Source organism: Rhagoletis pomonella, unplaced genomic scaffold (genome assembly GCF_013731165.1).
Source record: "Rhagoletis pomonella isolate Grant_MI unplaced genomic scaffold, Rhpom_1.0 Rhpom_scaffold_00011, whole genome shotgun sequence".
Lineage (NCBI taxonomy): Eukaryota > Metazoa > Arthropoda > Insecta > Diptera > Tephritidae > Rhagoletis > Rhagoletis pomonella.
Window position 1 is genome coordinate 19,903,246 of NW_023458565.1, and position 23,294 is coordinate 19,926,539.

At 34.5% G+C, this 23,294-nt stretch overlaps 1 protein-coding gene across 2 annotated transcripts in view; it reads left to right on the forward strand.

The window, feature by feature from the left end:
• LOC118746785 overlaps positions 1–23,294 on the forward strand; it is a 253,271-nt gene that overhangs the window by 30,041 nt on the left and 199,936 nt on the right. The window contains exon 3 of one of the 2 annotated variants that reach the window (XM_036480695.1): positions 5,243–5,391. The exons of the other annotated variant lie outside the window; for it this stretch is intronic. Coding sequence (XP_036336588.1) covers positions 5,243–5,391 — 149 coding nt within the window. The remainder of the gene's footprint in view (positions 1–5,242; positions 5,392–23,294) is intronic. 2 annotated transcript variants of the gene reach the window in all.

Here is a 23,294-nt window from a genome sequence, read left to right on the forward strand (position 1 = left end):
GGAATAAAAAGTTGAAATTTTGATGAAAATTTGTTGAATTTTCCTAAATTTTGTTTTGGTTAATGCTTAAAAACTATATTTTTATAAAAAAATAACAAAAAAAAATTTGCTCGAAAAACATTACGAATATTTGAAGAAAATCAACACGTGGTCGTTTGTTTTAGTCACTGTTATAGTTCAATGGTTGTAGTGGAAGTGCAAATTCCTTTAAAACTGAAAAAAATCGCTTAAAATGAATATGCATAAGTACGGCACACAAACAATTAAATTCAGCTTGCGATGCAACTTCTTCTTCTTCTTCTTTGGCGATGCAACTGCGTGCACAAAATATTGCTGCATTAGAACTTTGTACGAGTAGTACGCTGAAAGCATTACACTTCCGCTCATGGTCTTAAATCACTTATGTAAGTTCGTTTCCTTTTAAGTTCAAAAAAGCGAACTTTCACGCGCACATCAAAACGTCTTGAGCTGAAACTAAAATTATACATTGCCGCTTTGCTCAAGAATTTTCTCGTCAATGTTAAAGTCATTAGTGAAAACGAAATTGTCGCATCAAGCCGTTATAGCTGCCACACTTAAGATCGCACTGCGTGTGTTGCTGGCTGCATCAAAATGGCGCTGGTAAGGATGCCATCAGCGGCAAAGTTGCTTTTTTCAAGCTGCCATCCATGTGCTTGAGCACATTTCGACTCAATCACTTCAGCAAACAAAAATAAATTTCGCGCGCTTACCATCAACTTTCGCTGTTGTTTTGATGGCTTTTGCCACGCCGCACACACCCACACCCACACCCACACACTACATGCGCTAACGGCGTTATTTTTGCTGAGACGCTCGTTTACTTTCGCTCAAATTTTTCCACTGTCACACTTGGCTTACATGTTTGTTGTTGTTATTGCTCTTGTTGCAACATTCAAGTGCAATCTTTTGCAGTAGCGGCACAGCACATCTTCACATTTTATGTCACTGCCGTCAGTGCAAAGTGACACGCCTCACACATTGACTTACTTACATACATACTTTCATATGTACATTAGAGTGCATCGCCAAAATAAGTAGCGGTTTTCCACCGCTATTATAAAACTTTAAGACTTCCGCCAAAATATTTTGGAAAAATATTACGATTTACGTGAGCTAGACCCTTTTGGAGATATCTCCGAAAATCTGATGAAATTTAAAAAAAAAAAAATGGTATGCAGTCCTTTTAAGCTTAAGCTATACTATAAGCTGAGGTAATTTTTTGGAATAATTATAATAAAAAATCCTAATTTATGTATAAAACAAACTTCGATTTTTGGAGGTATTTTCAAATGGGTCTAGCTAACGTAAATCTTAATATTTTTTTCAAAATATATTGGCGGACGTTTTTAAATATAATAAATTTCATATTTCTGATGGACATTTTTTAGACTAATTATATTAAAGAACTAAATTTATTTATAAAAAATCGATTTTTCGAGGTATTTTCAAATGGGCCCAGCTAAAGTAAACCTTAATAATATAATATTTTATATAGTTGAATGCACACTAGGGTGGTCCAAAAATCCACGTACAAAAAAGCAAGGTCCGAATTTTATTGCTATCACCCCTAGGATTATTCTATATCGAAGGATCAGGTGTATATATTTCGTTATATATTTCGAAATCAAAAAATTTTTTTTTTCCCCAAATAAAATGTGTACAAAAATTGAAAAGTTTGAGCGCTTTTAGCATTCCTAGGGGGTGAGAGCATTAAAATTCCGACTTTACTTTTTGAATCACCCTAATGTACACACATATGCAAGTGCAAACCGTGTACGTGGTTGTTGCAGTTATAGTGTCATTTGTCACTTGTGTCGTTGTGGTCGTCACGTTGTTGTCATCATGTGAGCCAAGTGTGGTAAAGTGCAACTATTATTTTTGCCACGCATGTTTATTGCTGTTTTCACTTGTTTTGTCACCAACAGCAACAACAATAACAAAAACAAAAAACAGCCACAAATACATATATATGTATTCGCGAATTTGTTGAATGTTTTTTTTGTGGTTCATTTTCATTTTTGTTTGCTCTCAAAAGTTTATATTTTTATTAAAGTCTACTCTTGGCATCATTACACAAGCAAATTGCTACATATTTCAGCACGTTTGCGTAGTCATTAAAATATTTATATACACGAATTTTTACATTTATAGAAAGATAAGCATGAGTCAAAAAGTTAGCGTATAGTTCAGCAGAAAATCTGTAGCCTTACAAGGTTGGTTCGTTTATTTGTACTAGAGTTACCCGGCCACGCCTTGCTGTGGCTCAGTCTAATACTAAAATGAAAATATTTATGTATGAATATCAGAGGTGAACGTGCATACATATGTATATGTTTTTTTTTTTTAGTTGTAAATCTTTTCACTTTACGTTAATTTTCAGTGTGGGTTCATCTAAGGTAGCTCATTTTATTAAGTAGTATTAGTAGGTGTTTTCAAAATTCGTTATTTTTACTCTACTACTCAAACCCTCAATATAAAAATTAATATCAATTCTAATTAAAACTCTTTTTAAATCAAAGATTTTTTAATTAACGTAATTTGATACTAAAATTGTAATATTTCGTTTATCTTACCAATTTAATTGAATCAAATTTTTCACTCAGGTGACAATGCTCTTTAAAAATATTTTCCAAACTAAGCTTTATGAAACAACCTTACTTTGACAGCCGTATTAAACACTTAATTTATCAAGCAGATGGCAACACTCTTCAAAGTTTTATTGGGAATCAAGCTTTCTTAAGCCTCTCTTGTTATAAACTTGTATGTTATTTATCTGCTAAAATTAATCGAAATAAAATTTTTTTTTAAATCCCCCATCCCAAAATATTTTCCATTAAGCATTTTTAAACCTCATTAATTCCATATCCAAATTGTAATACATTTTATTTGATTCTTGTATTAATTTGATTAATCGAAATTTTTCAAATAGGTGGCAACTCTTCATTTCGATTTGTTGTTGGGTTTTTTAAACGTGGACCTTTCATTGTTATGTGGAAGTTCTATTTGCTGTTATTTTTTCAAACAAACATAACTTAAACACGATCCATATACGTTTTGACAAACTTTGTAAATTTCATCAAAATTGGTCTACTGGTTCTTGAGTAAATATGTTACATCAATCTTTCGAATCTTAAGTGTTTTTGCAAGGAAATTTCGAAACAAGATTTTAATTTTTTTTTCCAAACGTAGGGACCGCCATATTAAATTTTCTTAAATATCTTTGGCATTTACAGTCGGATCTTAAAGTATAAAGTATCGGTGTTCTTTTCTGGAGAATATAATTTTTTCGTTCCAAAGTTCATTGAGCTGAAATACCCCGTTCTAGTATTCACTCGCCAGACCTCAGATGTTATCACTCTGACGTACCACCCTAATGTCAGTAAAGTAAAACTCACCAAAAATTTTTAAACTTGTTTCAAAGGAAGCATATATGTATATATCGATCGATTATTCCTGTAAAACTATTTAAAAAAGATAAATTTTTTACGAGTAGTTTTTTGATCGCTATTCACCAGGGAAAAACCACACACGATTTTTCTTCGCCGGGTTTAGGCAGCTCAGCTATCTTTTCGTCTAACTTAAAGTTAGCTTAAATATGTAAAACAAACTTGCAATTGCCAAAAATAAAACACAACAAATAAATGCTTCTTAAACTGAGACAAGAAAATACTTATGTCAAAAACAAAAGATTTACTGTGGATTTTGCCTGCGCTTTGAAATACATTGAACTTAGCTTATCATATGTAGTTAATTAGAACCCAGCAAGACGAGGCAGACTAAAAATACAACAATCGGCGAAAAAAATATATTCTTTACTAATACATTCTCACAAGTTTCTGTGAAATCATGAGAGCGGGAGCGATAGGAAATCACATGCATTAAGGAGAGTAACAGATGATGCAAATTTTTTGCCTGTGGTCCTAATAAAAATGACTACATCGATCTTCTGAGGAATAATATCACATTCTGTCAGAAGTGTCGGTCTTAAATCCCATCAATCGTATGGTACTGTTCTGGCTGGGAAGTGTTTTATTTACGTAGTTGACTACCGAACCGGTTACGTGTGGATGTGCTATGTCACAAATACTTGTAAGCAAAACGTGGCTTAGAATTCACCTAAGTGCGCTTGCACATATTTATGAGTTCATAAAGTGAAATCATTGTACATACTACTTACAAATATCAATAGATGTTTACCACTTATTGATGTAAACAGAGACATAAAAGTGCAAGTGTGGAAATAAGAAAAAATATGTCCATGCAATAAATTTGAAATGTTAAGCGCTTAAGAGCACTTTAGTGAATTGCACATGGATTTGACGTCTGCTTTTGTTTAAGTTTTTCTTGCGTATACACAGTTGTTTATTTCTATTGTTTGGCGACGAATCGTTAACCTCGCTCTGATTTAATTTTTTTTAACGGGTAGCCAAATGATCAGGATGGTTTGTTTTCTTCAAAAATGTAACTTTAACTTTGAACCTTTTTGCTTGTAAAGGAAATTGTGAGAATTGACTTCGGATATGGGTATTTTTTTTACGAATTTACGAATTTACGAATCAGGAAAATGAGTGGTTGTGTACGCCTTTGCAAATTTTAATATCACCAAATTGGAATATTTTAGAAAACGTACAGAGATTATAATATAATAAATAAAAATATATAATTTAAATACTTAAACAGCATCGCTCTCACCCACTCCTGTGACAAAAATTAATTTTGAACAAACAAGTACCTCATTTAAAAAATATATTTTTCATGATCTACCTTCTGTTTCAACAAAAAAAAAAAAAAAAAATTAACCCTTGACGACCGATAGGCCTAAAGGGGTCATTTTCAAATTTGTATTTTTATTGAAAAAGTTTAAATGCAGATTTTTTTATTCATTATTTTGAAAAAATATTGCCAAATTTTATTAATTTCATTTCCATAGTGTTATTGAGCTTCGTACCACGATTTGTTTGTTAGCAAATTATTAATTTCAATTCAAAATCGGATAGGTCTAAATTTCTAAATTTTTCTGCTGAAAAGTTAAAATAAGTCACCTTCCAACAACAACTCATAAAAATAACCAATAGTGCACCGTTAAGACGAAAATAACAGCATAAGTAGGTTTCAGCGTATTATATAAGCCAATCCATTGCAACTAATAGAGAGCAAATCCTTGAAATAATAATTCTTTATTAGAAATTCTACAAAAATAAATTACTTAATATCTTCGCAGATCGCACCGCATTTATTCGTTATGAATTGGCCAGGGCCATGAATCGTTTCAATACAACCACCAACAAAAGCTCCGCTCGTGCCATTAATCCACGCTTCTTTCTAAATCCCAACATTTTACTCAATCCAACTCAGCTGATGACATTCGAGGTAAGTGGGAAAATTATTTTATTCATATTTACATACATATGTATGTATACAAAAACAACAATGACATTTTGTGCAGCGTTGCTGAATTCCCCGTCCTGCTGGCTGTAGAAAATTTTGTTTGAGCTTCTTTTGCTTACAATTCTCAAATTGAATTCACTTATTCCGACTGTTTGTCAGCATTGTCAGGGAAGTAACGCATATTGACAAGCGTGCTTGATCGCGTAAAATGCATACTTTATTCTCTGCCACGCTTGGCAATTTAGCATTCGAGTAATAGAATAGGTTGCGCTGACGTATACGCAATTTATTGCCGCACTTCAAAGTGCTTGCTCTCAAGCAAGTGGCTTACATCGAATAGAAACTAAGTATGCAGTGACATTGAATTAATATTGACGTTAACAAATGCTGAGTTAAGTGTACTTTATAACTTTTACCGTTTTTAAATGGCTAATGCAGAAATGTTATGTCCTACTCGTGTTAATGCAGTTATTTAAATTAGCCTGTAGGGGGGTTACTGTTGAAAAGAAAATAAATAAATAATTTTAAAACTTTATTGGTTTGCTGCGTAGACAGAACTAGCAAATAAATCAAAAAATTTCTTGCAGAAGTTTCCGAAGTCTGCAAAGTTTTGCTGTTTGCGAGTGACAGAGAAATTGGCATTCATTTGAGTAATCAGAGCAAATAACGAGCGAAGAATCATAGCTGGCGGCATTAAGAACGTGATAGTGCTTTAAAATTAAAGACCAAGATACATATCGTCGTTTAAAGTGCAACAAAATGCAATACCGCGTATCAGCAAAATGCAAAACCGCGTATGTGAACTTGTAGAAATTATTTTCTAGAGCGTAAAAACACTGATATTTCAAAATGGTTCTATTTTTTATAAAGCAATCGCATTTCTGGATAGTATATTTAAGTACGAATGGATAAGGATTGAGCGAAGAGCTTGTGTCAGAAAACCCAATTTTTTGCAGCCAATGTCAGTTACGCGGTTTTGCAGAATGACGAAACGCGGTTTTGTACTTTAAACGACGATATGCATAAGACTACCTTCTTGCTGTTAGAGTGACCGCGCCAACCTATGCCCCACAAAGTTATTGAATGTTTATTTTCTAATTATTTGATTAAATGTTTTGTGCTTATTTTAATTAATTGTGTCCTCTTTTTACCTTATTGATCCGGTGGTTATCTCAAAATCGTGAAGACATCGCAAGGGTTGGGGCAGTGTCTAATGAGAATATATGTTCAGTGCGGTGAAAGGGAATAAGATCAACGGAAATAAGGTCAATTGACTTTATTTCCCACCCTGGTGCGAAATAAAGTCAATTGACATTATTACCTTTTTAAAAACGAAATAAAATCAATTGACATTATTTCTCTTTCAAACATTAAATTTGCTTAGCTTCGCGGCGGCCCGCGTACCCAGCACGACCGGCGCGCACACCACGTCACGCTACGCCGCGGCCCCCCCGGCCCCCCCGGCCCCCCCTTCTCCGTCTCCCGACGTGCTGTAACGCAGGTAGATTTATTTTTTGTATACGTTGAAATAAAATTTTTATATATTTTAAACATCGAGGGCTTATATTCAATAATACCCTCTATCTGCACACTTTTCACAAAGATGAGATTCTGATATAAAAATCCACCTAAGCTTTAACTGTCATCAGTGATATTAATGTTACCTTATATAACGACAGGTAATAAGTCCCAGATGGTTTCTAAAATCACAAATTAGTTTTTGTGCAAATTGCAGATAGAGGGTATTAATGAATTCAAGCCCTCGATATTTCACATTTTTATATTTGTAAGTTATTGGAAGCAGGGATGCCAACTTGGCTGAAACCGTGCAATTTGTTCCTATTTTACTTCAAATGGCACTTAATTTTTCAATTTGGCACAAAATGCCAAAATGGCACTTTTGTAAACAAAATAACATTTCTTCCTTTGCGTGCACTTCTTTTTCTCAACTAAAATTTTCTAATTTATAAAGGATTTTCAACTGGGTTATCTTATTTTATCATTGCACTTTTGTTTTGAAAGTGTGGCTTTATTTTATTGCTAAATGTGAATGATTAAAAGGAATTACACCTTTTTTGGCACTTTTATTTTTCTATTTGGCACATTTTGGCACTTTTTTTATCCACAATATGGCACCTCAAAACTAAGGAGAGTTGGCAGCCCTGATTGGAAGATTTCTGCTGTGTTTTGAGGCAACAACTTGTCTGCAGTAAAAAAGCATATAATTTGTGTTTCAAAAGTGTGTGAAAACCAATCAATTAACTTATATGATCTCGGTTCCGATATTAAATAATCAATAATTGTTTATACCCGCATTTTGGCACATTGGCTCGTTGAATGTGCCATCTAATAAGTAGTGTTGTCGTTCTCCTTAGCTGCTTTTAAATGACTGCTGGCGGAGGCATAAATACAGTGTAAGAAAATTCTTTTTCTATAATTGTTTCCTTATAGAAAAGTTAAGTTCTTTTCCACCTTAGACATTCCGAATTCGTTCAAAATATGCTAATTTAAAACACAGAATTCTTTCAGTGCTCCTCCGGGGTTTTTGGATATGTGCTGTTTCTTCAATTTAATAGTGTTCGCTTTATTTTTGTAGCAACGAAAAATGTTTTGCAAGTTATGGATCATTTCTCCACTCTTTCTTCAAATATTTCTCATATTCCAGCTGTGCGCAGGCGTTTAGTTTTTCGCATCGTGTTTTTACATATTCGTAATTTAAATTTTTTTTAATAGAATCAATTGGTGGTAGTTCATGATTATGTGTGGATTAATATCACAACACTGAGGATTTGGCAAAAGCCTTTTTTTTTCTATTAAAACACAACACTTACGGGGCAATGTTTATTGTAAGAACAACATTTTTTTCTATGAATCGACATACTTTAAGCATTGTTGACGCTATTTCCATTTGAATGAGGAAATAGCGTCAATGACTTTATTTCCAAATTTTTGTTGACTTTATTTCGCTTTTGAAAAGGTAATAATGTCAATTGACTTTATTTCGCACCAGGGTGGGAAATAAAGTCAATTGACCTTATTTCCATTGACCTTATTACCTGTCACCGTTCAGTGCCAGACCAGTTTTAGTTGGGAGTAAATTCATCCAAAACTGCACTCTGTAAATCACGAGCATCGAATAAACCTCAAAGTCGGACATTTTAGCAGAACAGAGGAGAATGAAATATTAACTGGTAATGAATCACACTGATCGAATGTCGCATTCGACAAACGGAAGAGCAGGTACATCCTAATCCTTACTCAAAAATGCTTTAGTTATTGCCCTATCGGGCGCGTTCATAATATAAAAGTCAAAGGAGGACAGTTTTACCAGGCTGTCCCCGGTGTCAGGTATTTCTGAGCTCTTTCATGACAAGCCTATTTAGTTACCTTTTATCATAGTTGAGGATACTTACAAATTTGCATCACTTGGACAGATGCTGGAACTGAGGTTCACAATCAGATTCTCAAGACATTTTTTTAATTTGAATTCGGTTATCATAGCTTCAGATTTTTACACGAGAGCTAACCTCTGCAGCTTAATGAATGCTCTAATGGCTCCTTGCAGATTTGTTTCGGCTGCCAAGACGATAGCTACAGTGGTTATCCCGTGTCGTACGATCGCCGCAAAGACGCGTTTCAGTACTTTCGGGTAGAAATTCCAAGCTATATTTATCATGGAGTTATTTCTATTTCTTCTAAACAGATATTCTTCCCCGACTGACAGTTGACATTCCACCTTCCAGGTTTACATGGGCCGTTAATAGACACCCAACTTCTATGTTTGTAACTAAATATCCAGGAAGCCAGTTAAATTTGTTTTCATATTTTTCAGTCAAGCCTACAAAACTCTTGTCAGCTGTTAGAGAGCAATCTCAGTTGAGAGGTCTGTTCTGTATGCGAGCTTAGTAGTCTTTGTTTAATATTTTACACCTTTTTTTTGTATTTAAAATACAAATGAACGATTTTAGATGAAGTAGGTTCTTCTGTCCGACCTTCGGGATAGCAATCACCCTTAGTCTTCTTTACACATTTGGTATGTAACTAAAAGATATGCTGCATTTAAATATTTCTAATAAATAGCGGTGCGAAAGGAAGCTATATGCCCTTCTGTGGCATGGCTGTGAGGATGCCACTGACCATAAAATGAAACCAATTTCCTCGCCAATTTACAAAATTGACCATTATGTGTCTAAATATATTAGGAAAAAAAAACGAAGAAAATTTATGCAACACCTTTTCAGCAAATTTTCACACATACCCAAGGGATTTGTTGTGCGCTGACTTTATTTACCAAGTTAAGGGAAAATACAAAGTTTTTTGTCAAAGTTAATTCTTGATAAAGAAGGAATGACATATTTATTCCTATTTTATGTACGTATGTATGTATTTGCGTTTGTATCAAACCTGTTGTAGACGTTGCATGACAGCATAACACAACACGCAGAATACCAAATGTGGCAGTGGGCAGGACATACAGCTTCCCGTAAGCATATCCCCGACAGCAAGACGCTTAGCGTAAGTATACAATTTGAGACTGTGTAGCTTGCAAGCGGTTCAAGACACGTGCAGATCGACAAAGACACACACGCTGTCCGGCACACACACACGCACGGCCACACACACCTATAGCCTTACAAAATTTACATGATGTAGCTACAAGTTGTATAACTTGTATGACAATTCCTCCAAAGGATAGAATAACCCAAAGGTACAGATATGGGTTGGCCATAAGAAAACGAAGGTAATATTCTGAGTTGAGAAGTACGCACTAAACTAACTGGACAGCGCGTGCCATAGAACGTACCCGGGTGGGGTCACATAAAAGGCTAGACACATAAAATATTGAACGAAATACGTGGTCAAGCGCAGGCAACCCAAAAGGCAACTATTTATGTAATGCGATATAGAAAAAAAAGAGGGTGCGCTTATTTCGAATTACGTACATGAAAAGAAATTTGAATATTTTTGCCATTGCGTGCCGAGCTTCCACAGGCATGATGTGTATATACATACAGATGGCTCAATCCATGCAAAATTTAGACCAAATTTGTTTTTGTGTGAAATATTTTTTTTTTTTTAATTTATTATCGAAGAAGACAGCTATTTTTTATTTGATAATTATATTCGAAAATCTCAACAAAAAAAAATAAAAATACGAAATTTTTAACACAAAGAATTATCTATTTTTAAATTGTTTGCAGTTAATAAACTATTTGCCGGAGAAAATCAGTTAAGTAACCAAAATGTGCGTAATTACCTGGGCATTCTATTAGAGTGCGACATAGATTTAAATAAATAATTGTTTGCATTAAAAAAATTAATTTTTTGTATAAGTATTTTTTAAATATATTTTTTTTATTAATTAAACACCGTTTGATATTTTTTTTTGATAATAAAACTGTAGAAGTTACTAGTTTTTTTATACCTGTGTACCATGATAAAAACATAGCAAGGTAGAACCATTCCTTCAATTCGTCGGACGTGATTTGTTTGAAGTTTGCCAGCATTTTAAAATCATATAAAACTGAAAAAAAATTAAATTGTTCAAAATTTTTATTGTTTGAGATTGGAAATGAGAATGTTTGTGTGAGTATGTGAGTAAATTTTAAAATTAAAATGCTTAAAAACTTAAAAAATGCTAAAACTGTCTTTCAGCGGTTCTACCATCCTATATTTGTATCATGCCTGCGTACATAAAGTTTCAGCGCGCAAGCATGCGCGACAAATAGTTTGTTAAATGCAAAATATTGAAAACTGACACTTCTCTGTGAGTTCAAAACTTCGAAATTTTTATTTATTTTAAAGATTTTTTAATATAATGATGGAATAAAGTATGTAAAAAAAATATTTCACAAAAAAAAAATATTGAAGTATAAGTTTTTCATGGACTAACCCACATACATATTCTGTGCACATGCGTAACCAGTTAGAAGTAACTGGCAACTGTAAAGGAAACAACCGTGTATTCAAAAAACTAGTTTTTAACTCTCTTTAATTTAAGTTGACGATTTCTTTCGAAAATATTCTCGAAGAGGGTTGCCAACCGTTAAAAAAGTTAAAATAAAATTAATTAATGAGTTAAACGAAGTATTTTATAATAGGTATCAAACGACACCGGATTTAATAAAGCTGTATTCATTTAGAAAATAATTTTGAAGAGGGTTGCCACCAGCTTACAAAAAGTAATTTAATTGAAAAGCTAAAAGAAATCCTACTAATGTTATACATGTGGAAGTTTGTGGAGATAGCTTATGAGCTGGAATAATATAAAGCATATTTTCTAGAGAGGGTTGCCATCTGTTAAAAGAGCGGAATTTTATTTGAAGTTATAAGTTCCAACAAAATTTAATAATGTTGATGCCAGTCGACAAAGATTTAAAAACGTTTTATTACGAAAATATTTTGAAGAGTGTTGCCACCTACTCAAAAATTTAAATTCAGGTTTACAAATTAGTAATACCTTATTCTTACAACGTGGATGACTAACGAATAAGATTTAAGAAAACATTGTTTTGAAAATATTTTAGAAAGAGTTACCACGTTCTAAAAATTGAAGTAAACATTTTTGTAAGTTAAAAAAAGAATTACTTGTCAATCGCAAGAGGTATGAGAGAGCTTTATTTAAACATATTTTAGGAAAGATTTATTTCGAAAATATTTTAAAAGGGGTTGCAAATTTTTTGAAAATGAAATGATATTTCATCAGTTCCCTCAGGCAAAAATTATAATATGGATGTTAAGCAAAGAAAAGGTTACTGCAAAGAGCAGTACTTGCAGTAGTAACAGCTTCACTAAGATACTGCTCCCTATACCATACTACTATACTAGAACTATTTGGGAACTAAAGTCTCAGGAACTTCCTGACAGAGAACGAAATGGGAAAAAATCTTCCCTGAACCAATCCGCGAAAAAGGAAGCGAAAACAAATTTTTTTTCATAGCGTTTCATTAGTTTGAAATAATGGAATATTAAAATTTATCAAAAAAGAACTAAAGCATAATTATGCAAATAATACCAACGAAAAATTTAGGACACGAACTATTCTTGCACAGAAAATGAACTGTTACATATACGGACAGTTCGCCCTAATGATAAACGATCTGGAAGTTGAAATGATCCAGCTTTCCTCTGGCTTAAAATTAACAACCGTGGTTCTTACTGAAACGAATTTTCATGCAGGTGCCCATCTCATTCTTAATGTAAAGCTGTCAGAACTTTGATTCTCGTTTTGTTCTTTAGCAGAACGCTCCCCAGATTTTTGTTCTTATTTGGTCCTCCTTGAAAACTTTTTCGATATTTTCGTTCTAATTTTGTTCTCATAGGAAATTTTCCTGCAAGTTGCGTGCTCATTCTCGAGAGTTTTGCTCACAGTTAGTTCTTTACGGAAACATTTCCGAACCGTTTATTCTCATTTTGTTCCCGTTCAAACTGCTCTCAATACTCTTATTCCCATTTGGCTCTTTTGTGGGAACGTTCTTGACATTACATTCTGTTCTCGTATTAAACCAAAACCCGGAACGCGTTCTTGGTCCCTGATAATTTAAGACCTCTACCAAAATATTTCGGAAAAGTATTTAGATTTACGTGAGATGGACCAATTTCAACATACCTGAAAAAAACCTCATTATTCTGATTCCGTTGATACAATTTTTTAAACCATTTTAATGCAAACCGTTTAAGCTAAACTCGATTGTTGGAGGTATTTTCAAAACGGTCTAGCTCTCGTAAACCTGAATATTTTTCTGAAATATTTTGGTGGAGGCCTAAAATATAATAAATTTTTATATCTTCGATGCAAAACCGCACCCATTTTTGTATGGAGAGTGACGCACCCTAATATCCACATGTATGTAGCCCCTCTATAATAGGTTTGCTAATTTGTAAAACTCCGCGCGTCCATTACATTGATTACCAGTTGCATATTTCAGCCTAGAACTCAGATTTTTTATTTTTTTCTTTTATTTTCGCTTAAGTATACACTTAGGATCTGTCTTCTTCACCAATTTCCACTTCAGAAACGTTATGCTTCATTAAAATCAGAAGTGAAGTAAGTGTATGTGTACTCATTCAATGAGAGTGCTATTAGCTTAAAGAAAGCAGCAAACTGGAGTTATTTGTAAGCGCGCGAAGCAATTGCAATAACAAGCATCAAATAAATTCCTATCAATAGATAGTCGATGAAGACAAGAAACTCTCCTTAAGACGCCAACTCTCAGTATCAATACGAAGCTGTGCCATCGAGGATTGGAAATGCTGCCTTTCGGCATAGCTTCACTTCTTTGCACACCATTGCGAAAGTTTGCTTTGCCACTTGGTCTGCTGTGTCTGTAGAGAACTGCACACAGAAATACATACTTAACTATGATTGTGTATCTAACACTATAGTAAGTATGTACTTTAGACATCAGAAATCGCGTCAAGGATATGTTCGTTTGAGTGCTACAGCCATCATTGGAATTCTATGGAGAAATGCTCAAAACGAGTTGCCAAAGAAAAGAGGGCTAAGAGTACAAATAATACTTTGTTATAAAAAAATAATGTAATATTTAGTGAAAATAAAAGAAAAAAGAGAGCGTAAAAAATAGGTAACATTGAAAAGTTTTCCTCCCATAAAGGTACTGAAAAGATTCCAGCAAGAAATAGAGCTATGCTAAAATGCAATGTGGATCTTACCTTAAGCTGTTTGATAGCTTACGGGCCACAACGGCGAAATCCCTGGGAAGTGCATGGCCGAGGAGCTGACACGACGGGGAACCCTTCTCTGTATGCTGCGTTGACCTTGGTGGTCTTGTTTTGCACAGATGGGCGTTTAGTCCTTGCAATGCACAGGGGCTAAATCCTTCTAGGTATGTGTAGACTAGAGGCGGTTCAGGGAGCTCCTAAGACTACACACCTCTCGCAATTGGTGGCAGTTCTAACTCGTCATTGTGTGATAGTTAAGGCTGAATATCACCGATCATCCTTTCTACACCGTTGTGCGTTGTGGGCACGGAGCGTTTTCTTTATAAGAAGCCTTCTATTTACCTGGAGGAAGCATCGAAACCAAACTCCGACAGTGTGGGATTTTAACCCGAACTAAATCTTCTATCGTCTAAATATCAATGCCCCCCGTGCAGTCCATTGAAAAGTTCCATAAATTTGGAACAGTTCTCTGCCTTGAATAAGATATAAAAACCCCACCTTAGCTGGGTCCGCTTAGTCCGGATTAGTCACGTTCCCCTTCGCCTTCGCCTCTTGCCCTCTCGCACTGTCTCTTCGGCTACCTTCTTCTCGTTTTAGCTTCTGGCGCATCTCTGCAATTGACGTGTTAACTGCATTTCAGGCATTTTTTGAGCACAATATGATGCCAAATAGGTTATCTGTTCGCAGTGAGTCATCGGTTAACGATGCTTTACTGGATCTATTTTCTTTAAATGTGGCGGAGAAACATGACGTGTTCCGCGTTTGAAACCTCTAGACACCTTGAACATAGAGGATAGTCATCCAGATCGGAGCGGTGTAAATTTACGGTAGCCTGCAAAAAAAAAAAGAAGTAAAAGTCACTGACTGATTTTTATTCATGACTTATATAAATAAAAGTCTTCGATAACTGTTATCTAAGACATATAATTTAAAAATCAAAAATAACTCTTATTTGCAGATTATTTAGACAAAAGTCAAAAATAATTGTTATTTTGGATTTATAAAATAAAAATCAAAAATTTTTGTTATTTATTTTAATTTTGCATAAAAATTGCAAATACTAATTTATTTTCAATTTTAATTCTCTAGATGTAGAACATTTCCTTCATAGTAAATTTTTCAATGACAGTTTTCATCAATAACTGTTATGTTCGGTCCCTGTTCTCCGATATAAAAAGATAGATTTTCCTGATTTCTATACCATTTTTATGAAAAGTTTTTTTTTCCATATAAAATACATGAAAAATTTGAGCGCTTTGAACGACCTTTGAATAATTTTTCATAAAAAATAGGGGTATTTTTTCGGTTTAGAACAATCCTAGCAGATGAGAGCATAAAAATTTCGACTTTACTTTTTCACATGCATTTTTGGACCACCCTACTGCACATACTTTGTATAAACATACACACAAGCGTACGTAAATATCTTCCAATATGCCTTCTGGCAAATAGACACCACTCTAACAGTTCAGTAAACTTAGTGTAGCGAAGCGACAAATGTTGGCAAAAATCAATGTTGCATAACTGATTTCTACTGCTTTCCTACATTTTCTTTACCATGGCATACATACATACATACATATGTACGCTTCAATGTCTGGCAATAGCTTTTCAATTTCGCTAAAAAGCACTGCCACATCATGGAGCCGCTCTACTCGTATAAACACAAATACATCCATATAAACGTACACCGGGCGCGTGTGCATTTACACCTTCAGTAATATCGGCTCCCAGCAGAGTTTTTTCTTTTGCTAAAGATATCCATTTATGGGTATAGATACCTACATACATACATATATACTTAAGTGCGTCTACATCTTTACCTCATTTAATGCTTAGTCGTCGAGGCATTCATCCCTTTCTTTGGCTGGCTGCCTGCTTTCATTTCCGACAAGCATTTTGCCCTTCTTCTGCATTTTTAATCTTTATAAATTTTCCCATGCAACCCATTTCGGTGCTTTTCATTTAGGATATTTGGGATTTGATTTTTCAATGCTGCGGCAAGGCAAGAAAGTTACCTTAGTATATATATACATATATGAATATACGCACATACATGTGTATGTATGTATGTACCATCTATAAAATAATTTCATTATTTCCCTGCCTCCTTCTCTTCCACTTTTCGTTGGTGAGTGCGCGCTTATTTTTCTTGGATTTTTTGCTAGAATTTTTTCTTACTTAGGTTGCATCGTTAGAATTTTGTTTTGTTTCAACGCTGGATACGTGTTGCCATTAGTCGATTTTACGTTTTTTACGCGTGGAAATGAAAAATTGCGCCTTAACGAGACGAATTTTTCTTTTCGCACACATTGATTGTGTACTCAAGTGCCGACTGAAGAGATGAGGCATTGCGCTGAATATTGTGTTTTTTTTTTTTAGGACAGAGCACTCGATTTTCAGTACTATTTTTGTTGTTTTTTTTTTAGTTTTTATAACGTAGCTAAGGTAAGTCACCAGTGCACAATAGGAGTAGCGCCAGAAGCGCAAATAAAAGAACGAAAGTATGAGCAGATCTCAACAGGGAAGTATGAGAAGAAAGCGATTTTTTGAACAATTTTTTTTTGTTAGTGAAAGCGCATTTTATTTTTGAACTTAGTCTTCCAGCGCGTTAAATTTAGTACAGAATTCTTAAAATCTATATAAATACGCGAAGGCATTTTTTGTTCAGGATGAAGCGCTTGGTCAATAGATGTGCAAACTGGTTTAAGTTTTTTCAAAAAGAGTAGCCACATGCGCAATTTCGTTGACGTGAACTCCCTTGGTTTTAATTAGTTTACGTTATCGCGAGTTCACTGTATATATGTATGCACATTAGTGCTGATCAAAATTTTTCTCTACTTTGTTGCGGTGTTGAAATATGGTTGTTAAAGAAAAAGGGGTTTAGAAAGCTTACTTTGGAAAATATTTCCAAATAGGGTTGCCACTTGTTTGAAAAATTTAATTCAATTCAATTGATGAGGTAAACAAAATATTACAATATGGGTGTCAATCTAATTGGTTTCAGCTTAATTTCCAAATATTTTTTTAAGAGGTTTGTCACATATTTGAAAAATCTAATGCAATTGAGGGCCGTTTTCTCAATTGGCTTTTAAAATTTAACTGCCTTTAAACACAATTTTCGTCCTGTATAAAAGGACAGCTCAATTTTTAAAGCTATTTGTTAAAACGGCACTAAATTTATAAGATAAATGCAATGTTACAATTTTGGTAATAAATGAAGGGTATTTAAAATATCTTTGATTTATAAACATTTTCCAATAGTGTTGCCACTAATCGAAAAGTTAACAACATATTTACAACTTATTTTCACGAATTATTCAAAAACACTTTGACTCAACTATCTTTAAAAAGGGTTGCCACTGATATTATTTTTTTATACTGAGGGTTTTAGTAATAAAGTTGAAATACAAATTACGAAATGTTTACGAAACGAAAAAAAATTAAGAAAAATCTATTCATACAAACGTAAGAAATAATGGAAACGTAAAAAATACTAAAAATTTCGTTTTTGGCAATGTTTCAGTAACTCTAGCAAAAAAACAACAAGCGTGAACTGGACCTGCAGGACACTTATACACTGAGGGGGGGAAAAATATTAAAATCAATCAGAAATGTAGTTGATCTTACTATAAACGTCAACGAAAGTACTATATTCGCGTAAATATTCAATTCAACTACGCGCATATTAAAATGACCGCGTTCGTTCTGAAAAAGCATCCGTGAAGTGAATAATGAAGATAAAAACCACAAAAAAAAATTAATTTGTATGTTGCCTGTTTAGAGCTATGCTACCCTGCACTTGTTGCTCAGAATTGCCAGTAGAATACTTCAGTCGCCGTAACAAAGTCGGTATATTTTTTAAGAACAAATCGACCCGTACATACTTATGTAAAATTGTATTTCTGGGATTATGGTTGTTAAATTTAGTTTACCCTTAAGGACGGAATGTACAAACATTTTAGAACATACATTAGAGCGGATCAACATTTTTTTTTACTATGCGCGTATAGTATAGGAGGGTTCTACCTGTAATTGTAAGCAAATTTCCATAAGAAATGATGGGTTTAAAATCAAATTGGAGTTTGCCAAATCGAAGAAAATAGGAAAATGTTCACTGTTGGGCCCTTCGGGTGGAAGTTTGAAAAAAAAGATAAGTGCAGAAATGGATTACTCACACCAAAGCCGCCTTAAAGCATGTTATTATACAAAATTTAAGCACTTCTTTACGACAGTACGGGAAAATGCTAAGAAACCTATTTTCGCAATTTGGCAAGTTCTTAATTGATTTTAGACCCATAGTTTCTTTGACAAAATTTGCTAAGAATTGCACGCAGAATCATTCTGTGCGCATAGTCGAAAAAAGCTCCTATACAAATTTACCCACCCTAACGTACATACGAATCTTATATTTCGGCTCAGATTGCGCTGTATTTCTATATTTCAACAATTTACACTTAGTAACTTAACTTCAAATTGAGTAAAAAAAATCTCAAGCGGTTACCAAGCTAAACGTATATGGTACACCCGCTTATTTAGTTATGTAGGCAGGAAAAGAAAATAAAAAAATTTAAACAACAACTTAACAAGACAAATTGAAAGCCATTGTGGAGGAAAATACGAATTGCTTGAAATTCTAAGCCAAATTATGCAAACATCAACCAACCAAACCAACACCAACGGCAACATCATCGTCAAATGATGCTCGCAGCAATGCATCAGCTTCCGTTTAGCGAATGAACACATTAAATGGAAAATATGCCAGGAATTTGAAGCTTCAAAAAATTTGCTGTACCAGCGCAAATATGTTAGCATCACTTAGGCCGCGGCTGGAAGAAAATCGGTCAACAAAAGGGAGGAGCAAAAAATTCAAATTAAAGTAGGCATTTGTCGACAACATTAAAGCGCTTTTAGGTCTTGTAGATTGTTTCTGCGCTCTCTGAGTAGACCTCTTTGTTCTAGCCGCTTTAGTTGATAAGCAGCTTGTAATGGATTAAATCACTTAATTGTAGCAAATTTTGTTGTTTATTGTTGTTTTCGTGCATACTTTTGTTTTGCAGCGCATAAGCTTCAACTGCGTCTGGGCTATACTTATTTCCTTTAAATTTTTTCTATGTTTTTCGCAGCTTGCATTGTGTTGAGTTAAAAGGCGTGAATTTGTATTGTGCGTGTTTTGTAATTTTAACTCAACAATACAACAAGAACAAAAAAAAAACAATAAGTGTATGTGTGTATGCATGTTTACTATTAAACAAAGAAAACAGCCTTTTTAACCCAGCGTAATGTTAACCTGCCTCTGCGCTTAAGAAAAATGGCCCAGTATCTAAAAAGTCTTGCTCACTAAAAGTGGCGTACTGGTTACGTAACAGCTCAATAACGCCGCATGTGCCGAATTATATTGACCTCGAAACATTCCTACGACAGTTGCATCTACCTAACCGCAACGACTGTCACTGCAGTAAATTTCCCTAAAAAAATCTTTGGAGAATGTCTCTGCTTTTGCAACAAAAACATCAACCTCGCAATCAGTGTATCGGACTTGCTATGAGATGATGAGACCAGTGTTAGGTTAGGTTAGGTTATCCTGGCTGCCCTCATCCGTACAGGAAAAGGACACACTTAGGCCTCCATGGGCCCATTGTGATACTATATTTGAGACTCCTAGTGTCCCTCCTCCTATCTCAGCTCAGCTCTCATGAAGCGCACAAAATCGTAGATACTGGCCGAATCCAATTCAGCCAGACACTCGAAAGAATAGCGAAGGAGCGCGCGTCGACGAGCTCTTGCCAAAGCGGGACAGTGGCACAGGTAATGCTCCACGCTCTCGATTTCCTCCTCATCGTAGCAGCTACGACAGTAATCGTTTGGCTGCAAACCCATCCTGGCAGCGTGGGTCCCCATAAAGCGAAGTGCCCGGTGAGAATTCCAATAACATGGAGGAGCATTTGTCACTCCAAACGGAAGAGAGGGCGAGATTTACGTTTATCTAACCTAGGCCAGATGTGTCTCCGTATTCTGCACGTGGGCTCCGCGAACCATCTTACATTTGCTCGTTCGATAAAGTTATTCTGCAGCCAGAGTTTATAGGATGATAGCGGAATACCCGCACTATGAGCGGTATTGATCGCAGGCAGTAGGGTTCCTTTCCGCCAGCCAGCTCGTCCGCAACACAGTTGCCCGGTATGACCCTATGACCTGGTATCCATACAACTTGAGTAAAGTAACTCCTTGCCACCTAATTTAGAGTACGTCTACATTCTATGACAATCTTCGATGTAGATTTGTCACAATTGAGTGCTTTGAAAAAATATCAAAAAAGAAAATGCCTTATCCCTCAATTTGATAGGAAATTTTTTGGAATAGTTAAAAACTTCTGATAATTACCGCATCGCTGCTACAAGGATGCATTCAAAAATGAAATCGTTTTCTTAGTACTGGGCACCAATTTTGGAAAACCCGGTTTTTAGTACCAATTACCAATTTCGGAGGACCTGGATTTTAGTGCCGGTTAACAATTTTGAGAAAAACGGAGTGGTTGTGCCCATTTTTTATTATGGTTATTTCAAAATGAAATCGCTTAGTAAAATTTTTTTAATGTAAAAAAAGTTAATATGTATTTTGCGTAAGTATTTCTCTTTAGATCAGTAATAACCGAAATATCGCAGTTTCTAGTTTTTTTTTACATTCTGTAATACGAATAAGTGGCAACCGTTATCTACTAATAATTCGGATTTTTCGAAACTGGTAAGCGGCACAAAGAAATCGGATTTTCGATATTAATAACCAGTACAAAAAATTAAAATAAAATATAAAAAAAATCGTAACATTTTGTAACTGGTACTAAAACCCGGGTTTGTCAAAATTGGTAACCGGTACAAAAACCGATTTTATTTTTGAAATTACCGTAAAGTTATGTTTGTTGGAGTAAAGTTTCAACAAATTACGACACAAAATATTTCCTGTAAATTTTAGAGATGGGACATTCTTTTTTTAACAACACGGTGCCTTTTTTATACTGTGCGGATTTTTTTCCAGGCCCATCTAAAAATATAACTAGGTTGACTGTACAATTTAGCAAACAGATGCTTAGGTACATAACTACACAGATACGTACATACTTGTATATACATACATATGAACACAAATTTCACACCAGTTGCAGACTACTCAAGAAATGTTTAACTTAGTTACCAGTGTTCTAACGATACCATCAAAATTGTTTATGTAGGTTACAGTACAATGTCATTATGCCTTTGAGATTTCGTGCAAGTAATTACTTACATATGGTGCAAATTGTATGTATGTGTGTATGTTGTGGCGCCCGAAGCAGTGAGAAGTGTGAAACTGTAAATAAATTGTTGACGCCAAATGGGAGGCAAGCTCTCGCTTATTAATGTCGCATAAATGTCAAATTCTCCAAACAAGTATGTAGCTTTTTGGAAATATGTATATGTATACATGTGGGCCAAAATAATGATTCAATAGTTGGTTACTGAAATCGACCAGCTGGCATAATTGCGATGCATTGAACTGTAAGAGATTAATGAAAAAAATTACGCTTTTACTAAGTGTGTTAAATTAAAAATAGAGCTCTTTAAAAATTCTAAAAACACATATGTAAGAGCTCAACTAGTCTACTGGTAAGACCTTGTATACCATATTAGTAAGTTGGATCCCATGGTGGTTGACTCATATGGCAGCGTCATCTTTCCTCTGGGTTTAGCAGAAGATACTAAAGTTTCAATGCTCAGGCATATGTTTATCCGATCATACTTTGCTCGAATGCAAGCACGTTATTAACTCTGCGCCGAGCTGCTTGAATAGCTCAGGCCTACAACTGCAGCAGCTCCTTTTTCTTCGGTCTTGAAATTTATATTCGTACATCGTCATAGACGGGTGGTGGGACATCGACTCCATCTTCTTCGGCTGGTGGCTCTGCATCAGCAGGCCTGAAAAATGTTGCCTCCATAATAACACACTCAAAACATCGGTCACTCGCTCGTTTTCGTTATTCTAACAGCAAATCAGTCCACTCTTAAATTTTTACTTAATTCGCCTAGTTTCCTTTTTCTGTCGGCCAGCTTTCAAGCTCATCGATATCACTTATTTTTCATTCCCGAAAATATGTACGTCTGGCTGGCCCCTTCAGCTACTGTAAAGAGCACACAGATGTACATTCGACTGCATCACTCCCCACACAAAAAAAAAATCGGTACTATTTTTCCATTGGAATTATAAAATCTATTATATTCTAAGACGACCACCAAAATATTTCGGAAAAATATTAAGATTTAAGTGAGCTGGACCGATTTGAAAATACCTCCAAAAATCGAGTTTTTTTATGAATAAAAATAGTTTCTTAAAGATTTTTTTTGAAAAAATCCGCTCAAATGATAAAATGGTTTAAGCTTAAAATATTTGCATAAAAATATTAAAAAAAAATTTATAAAAAATTTTGAACGGAATCGTAATGATGAAATTTTTGATGCTGTTTTTTAACTTTTTTCAAAGATTGGTATAGGAAAAACTTGAATAACTGAACCTAAACTCTTCCGATTTAGACTTAAGAGGTGTCATTGGAAAGGTATTTGTTCACCCTTTTTATTTCTTTGCTAATAAACTCATTCAAAGGATGGAAGAGAAAGGTAGGATGAACGAACGTCATTCAAAGTTGAATTAAGATGTGTTGGTATTCGAAAAAACAAGATGGGGAACGAATGACGTTTTTTTTGGCCAGAAATAAAAACAGTGTGAAAATACCTTTCTACTGAGATCCCATAAGTCTAAATCAGAACATTTTTGGCCCAGGTATTCAAGTTTTTCGTAAACCAATCTTTGAAAAAAGTAAAAAAAAAAGGAACAGTCCAGCGCCTTCGTCTTGGCCTGCAGGCTGTATCGGAGATACAGCCGCTAAATTTAAACGTAGAATACGTGGTATGGTTAAGAGCATATCCAAGTAAAAAAACAAAAGCACACACTAAGCAAAAAATATCGATAACAAAAGCGATAATAATATCGGTAGCAAAATCGATAAAAACATCGATAAAGAAATCGATGAAAATATTGATATCAAAATCGAAAAAATATCGAAAGCAAAATCGATAGCAAAATCGATAACAATACTGATTACAAAATCGATTACAAAATCTATCAAAATATCGATTACAAAATCGATAACAAAGTCGATAACAAAATCGATTATA